General features: G+C 40.1%; 1 protein-coding gene across 1 annotated transcript; it reads left to right on the forward strand.

Annotated features, from left to right (window-relative positions):
* The first annotated feature begins 1,954 nt into the window (after nt 1-1,954).
* mchr2b (melanin concentrating hormone receptor 2b) lies at nt 1,955-6,629 on the forward strand. The gene is made up of 2 exons (XM_031858037.1): nt 1,955-2,613; nt 5,168-6,629. Exons 1-2 carry the CDS (start codon nt 2,213-2,215, stop codon nt 5,805-5,807), a joined length of 1,041 nt encoding a protein of 346 aa, XP_031713897.1. The 5' UTR covers nt 1,955-2,212; the 3' UTR covers nt 5,808-6,629.
* Nucleotides 6,630-7,414: the final 785 nt, after the last annotated feature.

Here is a 7,414-nt window from a genome sequence, read left to right on the forward strand (position 1 = left end):
GCTAGGGGGGCACATTATTTTTTTAATATTTGGGCAAAAATTTCATGATAACCTTTCAGCATATGGTAATTCAAATGGTACCCCAGTATACCCTGGGGTACCACTATAGGCAGTTTTCTGGAAAAGGCAAAAGAAAAACGCCAGAATTTGAAAATACATTCCTCATCCGGCAGCTTTCCCCTCTTCCCTCTCTGTAAGGCCCTCCCACCAGACGAGTATGGGCAAATACACGCATGTAACATGTATTAGTAGTCATTAATTTAAACGTCGTCCTATTCTATGATAATTACCATCCTGATTTCTTTGCAAACTTATGTGCCTGTAACACAGCGTGATTCCAGACTCTAGCAAGCTACAATATCAGGGAAGCTTTGCAGCAGAGGTGAGCTCACAAGGCTAAACTATTTGAGGGATGGAGAGAGGATGATGCTCGCCATGATCTACTGCCTTGGTTACTGTAGCTGTGTGGCTAGCTCACTGAGCAATATTGTTACACTCTTTTTGTCAGACTCTTCCTTTTTTTGGGTTGCTTTGCAGTATAGGAAGGTGTTACCAATGCAGGAATAACGTTTTGTTAATGCAGGATTTTCTGCCATTGAATCAGGCGCTCGCCATCTGAAGGGATGTGAATCTGCATTTGTAGAACAGCCAATAGGAACAGCCCTCTCTCTGAAATGACCTGTGATTGGCCAAAGTCTGAAGCTCTAAAACAGAGCCCAGAAGAGGTGCAGAAGTTTTTCTTCCAGACCACTTGAATTACAATATGCTGAAGGGTATTAATGGAATTGTTGCTCAAATAATGTCAAAAATATACTGCCTCCCCCATCTTTAATCCGGCAATAACTTCACACAATTGAGCCAATCAAATCTATTGTCTACCGTGCGTAGACAGTTTACTAAAGAGAACAACAGCATGAGAGAGATGTGAGAGAGATGACAGCATGATATGACAGCATGGAGCATGAAACAACCGACTCTGCTACTGCATAGCTACATGTCTGAGACAGTTCTCCCAGGTCCAACCAAAGACGCAATGCACACCTGTGAATAGACTTATGCTATGAATGAATACATTTTATTCATGGGGAAGATAACTGGATTTGTTTTCCATACAAGTGCCATACAAGTTCAATGTGTCTGCATGTTAATATCCAACTTTGTAAATTGACAATAAATATTATTGAAATGATATGAAAATGCGCGTTGTTGACACAGGGCTGGCTACAGGACACAATTGAGACATTATGAGGTTCGGAATTGGATCTTTGCTGGGAGAAATTGTTTTAACTGGACCTCTCTTTGAATTTTAAATGAATACCCCTGCTTTAGGCTATATAGATCATAAAAACGCAATTGCTAGTGATAGCCTTAATCAGTTCAATTTCATATAGCTTCAACTAATCAGAATTTGGGGGGGGGAACAAACGGGGAAAGTTTAAAAGCTGTCCATAAATGTGTGGTTAAATTGAAATGCAAAAGGAACACACATCTCTTTTTGTGTTGTAGCAGTTGGACCATGTGTCTTAATTGTAGAGGTATTCTGTCCCTTAAATTTGTCCCTTTATCTTTCTCCTCTAACCCTTAATATACAACAGATTCTTCCATTTTTGTATCCAGTTTAAACATGAAAGCCTTTGTCACCTGGGCCTATGTATTTAGAAATATGTAGAAATAACACTTATCAAAGTATACAAAAAGCCCAAACCTGTAGCAGAGAGTAAAGATATTTGGGATGGAGAAACTGCATCAAAATGCATCACTGAAAGAGTTTACTCTCCTCCTTTAATTTACACATGTTGTCAAGGCGTAAAGCCAAGATTTCTGGGGTTTAAAGTGCCTTCTTTTCATTTGCTTGTTTTGACATCACACAGCGATTTATATATGAAGGGAGGGAACTAGTGTCCCCCGAGGCGCACTCTGTTTGATAAAGCGCACATCGGATGCGCGCGGTAAATGGTCTGCCACCAGAGATAAACATGTTCCAGGGAGCATCGTTGCTCATGCAGTCAGCCTTGATTCGATTTGACGTTTTCCTGTTTTAAATCCTATCATCTTTGTTGGGGAAATCCACGGACGAACTCAAGGAGAGGATACGTACTCTTGGAGAGTGCGAGAGTTTGCTGCCCAAGTTTGGAGACCGGACGCCAGCTGGAGAGCGCCCGGTGCGCGCGTTAATTACAACGACACAGGCGATTATTGAGAGGATCTGAAGATGAATGACACGGGCACTTTTTGCCAGAAAAACCACACAGAGAACTTGACTGACTTGTCATGTCTGAATTCACGTCCCTCGTACAACCACATCGACATCACAACTTTCATGCACATATTCCCTTCGATTTATGGCATCCTGTGTTCAGTGGGAGTGTTAGCCAACGGACTGGTCATCTACGCGGTGAAATCATGCAAGAAGAAAATGGTATCAGACATCTACGTGCTGAACTTGGCGATAGCCGACATGCTGTTCTTGCTTGTGATGCCCTTCAACATTCACCAGCTGGTCAGAGACAGACAGTGGGTTTTCGGAAACTTTATGTGCAAAGCGGTCGTGGTGGTGGACGTCAGCAACCAGTTCACCACAGTGGGAATTGTTACTGTGTTGTGCATTGATCGGTAAGTGTTTAATCCAGCCATATCGCAGATGTAATGCCAATTCTCGTCAATGTTTGATTATAATTATATAAGTGCTGGAAAAAAAGTAAGAGATATTCTCTGAAGAATCACGCACGTTGACAACAAAATACAGCACATATATACATGCTATACATACTAAAAGTTTGAATAATCCTCATATTAATACAATTTCCTCTGAAAGCTGAAAGTATTTACCCCTTTAGTAAGTTACAGGTGCGATCATTTAGAAAGAGCCAATCACTTCACAGTCCATCTGAAGATATACCATTAGGGAAGGGTACTCCGTGCAACAGCTCATGATGACACAATGTGCCCTGCATAAATGATGTATGATGCCATGTGTATGATCTGAACACACAGAGGACATTTAATGTGCCTGTGCGCCAAGCGTTAGAGTGATAATCATCTTCATTTGATGGTAATCATCGGAGCAAGAGTTGCTCTCAGAGCAATCACGTCTCACACTTTCAGTAATAATATACATAATGCATTTCTGAAGGGCCACTAAACCAGCTAATTGTCTTCTGATAGGCAGCACCACCAGCACTGGAAATTGGCCTTGTAAGATTTAGTCGTTTTATCTCATATTATCAATACTGTTTTATACCGAGCCTTGACAACACAATGATTCAACACTATCCTTTCAAATGACTTGAATTATATATATTTTTAAGTTATAAAGGTTTGCTGCTGCAAACACTAAATAAAAGAGATCAAATAAAAACTAAACTTCAAGCCCTTCAAAATAAGCTATTGTAATATTTAGTGAAAAGGAAATCAAACTAATGATAACCGCGAACAAACAAACACACAAATGAAAAGCTATCTTGTGTGCCACCTCAATAGAAAGAATATAAAAAGCAGCATGATTATAGTGTTTAAAATCTCACACAGGGCTGATTGTTATTATTTGAGTCAAAGAAATTGTGATTAGAGTTTTCTATTTGACGGCTCTAATGATACCCCTCAGCCCCATGTCCCACACAATCAAAATAACATTTCTTGACAGTCATCTCAGTTTAGGAACAAAGTCTATTCACAGTGAAAAACGTCACTTCTAAATTTAGTATTACCAACTTATATCTGTTAAAAACATGCATGACAACTCAAACTCTCTATTCCTTCCCTTCTCAGCTGTTAAGACACATCCCAAACTGACATTATAATCTTAATTCGCAACCTTCTGTATTCTCCTGGTAGTGCCAACAAAGACATGTGTTGTCTTGAATACCGATGTTGAATACACTTATTGTAAGTCGCTTTGGATAAAAGCGTCTGTTAAATGACTGTGATGTAATGTAAATGTAATGTAATCATCATAGGAACAAGTTATTTCAGCTTGTTCCACTTTAACTCAGGACGCTGTTTAATTTCATTTCGCTGCAGTTATGTGGATATCAACATATTCTTGTTTCCAAATCACAGCAGCTAAAGTACAAGTGTAAATATTTGTTGAGGATATGGTGCAATAAATACAAGAGGTATTCAAATATTAGGAAGAGATACTTTTACTGTGGAGGCTGTCAAAATACAAATGTTTCACCCTGAATCCGTTTGCTCTGTTATTCTTTCTCACACTGCAGCGAGACAACTACAGAGCATCGAACACAAAGGAACTGGCGTGCTTGACTCAAATGTCATTAGAGTTTAATGGGTGCCGACCCGAGAATCACACAGTAGCACATTTGTTAGCCACACAAATAAGTATGTCATACTTTTAATAATGAACAGCTGCAGAAGGAAACAAACGTGTTTCAGCTTCAGGCTTTCTTCAACATTTCTCACAATTAATAAACATAGTGTGATGAGTTCTAGCAGTTCCCAAGTCAACGTTTTTGATCATATGAATGTCTTCCTCGGCTGAACTGAGGCAATACATCAGTAGGCCAGACACATGGGTATTGATCTGCACTTACTGATTCAACCGTCACACTAAAAGTATATTCAACAGAGGACGCCAGCTTCTGTTGCTGACCACAATACCAAACAATTGATGAATAGTTTAAGATACAGGATGTCTTGGAGAAGATCGTTTGAGTCTTCATAGTTTACACAGCTGCTATATCTAACCAGTCCGGTCGGGCAAGAGCACAGAGTCACATGTAACGTGTAGACTGCAACTGGAAACACGTCATATGTTCCACTAAAATGGCACTTAGTGTAAATGGTGATAAAGTGGTCATTCATTTCCTGCCAATGTCCTAAAGATTGTCAATTTTGTCTAGCTCGAACGCAAAAATCCAAATTGAAATGTGTTCATTTTCTACTCGTGTCACCTTGTCAAAATTATACTAATTTGTCACTGCATTCACCGCTCTACTGAGCACGTAATATATTGAGAGTGTATCGGTGACATGGTACTTGATTTCATCATTCCCCCATGCTTGACTTGAGTCTCTGAGCTTGTCAAGGATGAAAATGACCTCTCGAAGCAAAACTAGAGTTCTTTATATACATTTCAGCAAAGCTGCTTTTGTCATTCGTGTTTTCCGACTGCAGTCCAACTCTAAAGAAAGTGACCTCTTCTTCCTAGGTACATAGCTGTTGTTCACCCCGCCTCAGAGAAGAGGACCATCCAGTGGACCATCATCATCAACCTGCTGGTGTGGCTGGGCAGCTTCCTCCTCACAGTCCCCGTCATGCTGTACGCCAAGGTTGTGCGCAGACGGCATTTGGAGGTGTGCATGATGAACCTGGACGGGCCTGAGGACATGTACTGGTACACACTCTACCAGTCTATCCTGGGCTTCATCATCCCCCTCATCATCATCAGCACCTTCTACTCACTCACCCTCTACCACGTCTTCAGCTCCATCCGCCGCGTCAAACGTAAGCAGTCCGTTTGGGCTAAAAGAGCCACCAAGATGGTCCTCATGGTTATCGCCCTGTTCCTGATCTGCTGGTCGCCCTACCATGTCATTCAGGTGGTCAACCTGGCCAACAACACCCCGACAATTGCATTCGTCTATGCCTACCACATCAGTATCTGCCTCAGCTACTCCCACAGCTGCATCAACCCGCTTATGTTGCTCATTTTTGCGCAGAGTTACCGCGAGCGTCTTTGCTCCAGGAACACACTGCAAAGCTCCCAGCACTCATCCAAGGTCACGGTGGTCAAAGTGGATGGTTGCAGTGTGACCAATGATCTCAACTACCGCTCTACTATCATCTAATCGAAGACATGTCTTTTTTTTTTAATGTAAATGTTTTTGCTGCTCGCAAGGAAGTAGTTTGATGAATGGCTGAAGTCATATTCTGCAACTTTTTCACATAAATAAATTGGAAATTGATACCATACAAAAAAACTGGGTATGAGGCTTGTGCAGAAATGTCAACCATGAGTAAGAAAAGTACAGGTAATGTCAAAGGTGTTCAACATATGCAGTGTAACACTCACTCACTCACTGTCACCTATAGTCATTCCTATTAAAGCTGAGCTATATCGTTCTGTGCAGGATGAACCTCCATGTCACACACTTGCCTGATGACATGCACTCACATGTGTAAAACTACACTCATGATGATAATAATAATTACATATTACTCATTGTTATTTATGGTGATATTATTATTATTACCGTATTATATGTGTTTATCTACCTAGTGCTTTCCACTCCTTTGTTGTTACAATAACTGTTGTTGTTGTTGTTATTATTTATTTATTTGTATTAGTTTTTATCTTAATTTTTAGTCCTCCTACAACAAGGCACATAATCATTTCCCAGACGGACCTGGTACCCGGTCCATCCCTGTCCCGTTATTACGATGAAAGATGGTCTATTTATAAAAAATATGCATGTTATATTGTTTTGAAAAGAAGGAGTCTTCAGCTTTCAGAATCGATGTCCAAACTATGTTTTATTAGGAAGTATTTTAACAATAGAGTCGCACAAATTCAACCGTTGTAAATATACAAGCAAGTGGCGTTCAGAAGATCTGGGATACATGTTCGTCTACAATGACATTCGTGGTATCCCTGGAAACATCGATACACAACGCGGCGCCTGTCAGCGGGAAACAAAGCAGTCAAATTTGACGATTTACCGTCATACTGACATAAATGTATGTTCTTGTCAGAGTATTTTCCCAACGGTTTAGTTACTTACATGTCTGCAGGCAATGATAGAAATCCTGAGAGTAACAGAGATCTGCTGCACTTCTTGCTCTTAGTCGTAGTAGTAGTAGTAGTAGTAGTAGCAGTAGTATTAGTAGTAGTAGTAGTAGTAGTAGTAGTAGTAGTAGTAGATACCGCCACAAGATGATGACAGTCCTCATAGCATTCTATTCCCTGGATTCAGAGGAATCTAATCAGACCTGTTTCATTCAATTATTTGCATTCTCCATTTATTTGTCTTATAGCATGGAGCTCTTCGGTCATAATTGAATATCAATCAACAGCCTTTGTGTTTGTTATTATTTCAATGTTTTTGGGAGATTTCTGTTATATCTGACATGGCTATACGGGAAATAAAAACAGTGTTTTAAAGTAAAACTCCCAGTAAACGGTCAATGTATAAACAGTGAACGTGGCCAAAACACTGAGATCCCACTAGTAGCCTATGGCTTTATAAATTGTATCTTAAATATAATATTTCAGTGTATTTTCATAAAATGTACTGTCCTAGTTCTAGTAAAAGCTATTCCTTAGCTTCCTACTTGTCAAAGGAGATGACAAATATGCATATAAGCCTTATGGTTGAGGAGCTATTCCTGATGCATTCTGGGTATGTTATCTTAGCCAATCACTCCGAGGGATAGGGCTAGGAGTTAGGATGTTCAG

Source organism: Anarrhichthys ocellatus, unplaced genomic scaffold (genome assembly GCF_004355925.1).
Source record: "Anarrhichthys ocellatus isolate YVR2014 unplaced genomic scaffold, GSC_Weel_1.0 scaffold19, whole genome shotgun sequence".
Classification (NCBI taxonomy): domain Eukaryota; kingdom Metazoa; phylum Chordata; class Actinopteri; order Perciformes; family Anarhichadidae; genus Anarrhichthys; species Anarrhichthys ocellatus.

What these genes read in the sequence shown, in the direction of transcription:
- mchr2b (XM_031858037.1), top strand. Translation starts at nt 2,213, where the DNA reads ATGAATGACACGGGCACTTTTTGCCAGAAAAACCACACAGAGAACTTG. An exon ending in ACTGTGTTGTGCATTGATCG is followed by an intron (nt 2,614 to 5,167) that starts GTAAGTGTTTAA and finishes TCTTCTTCCTAG; the next exon opens with GTACATAGCTGTTGTTCACC.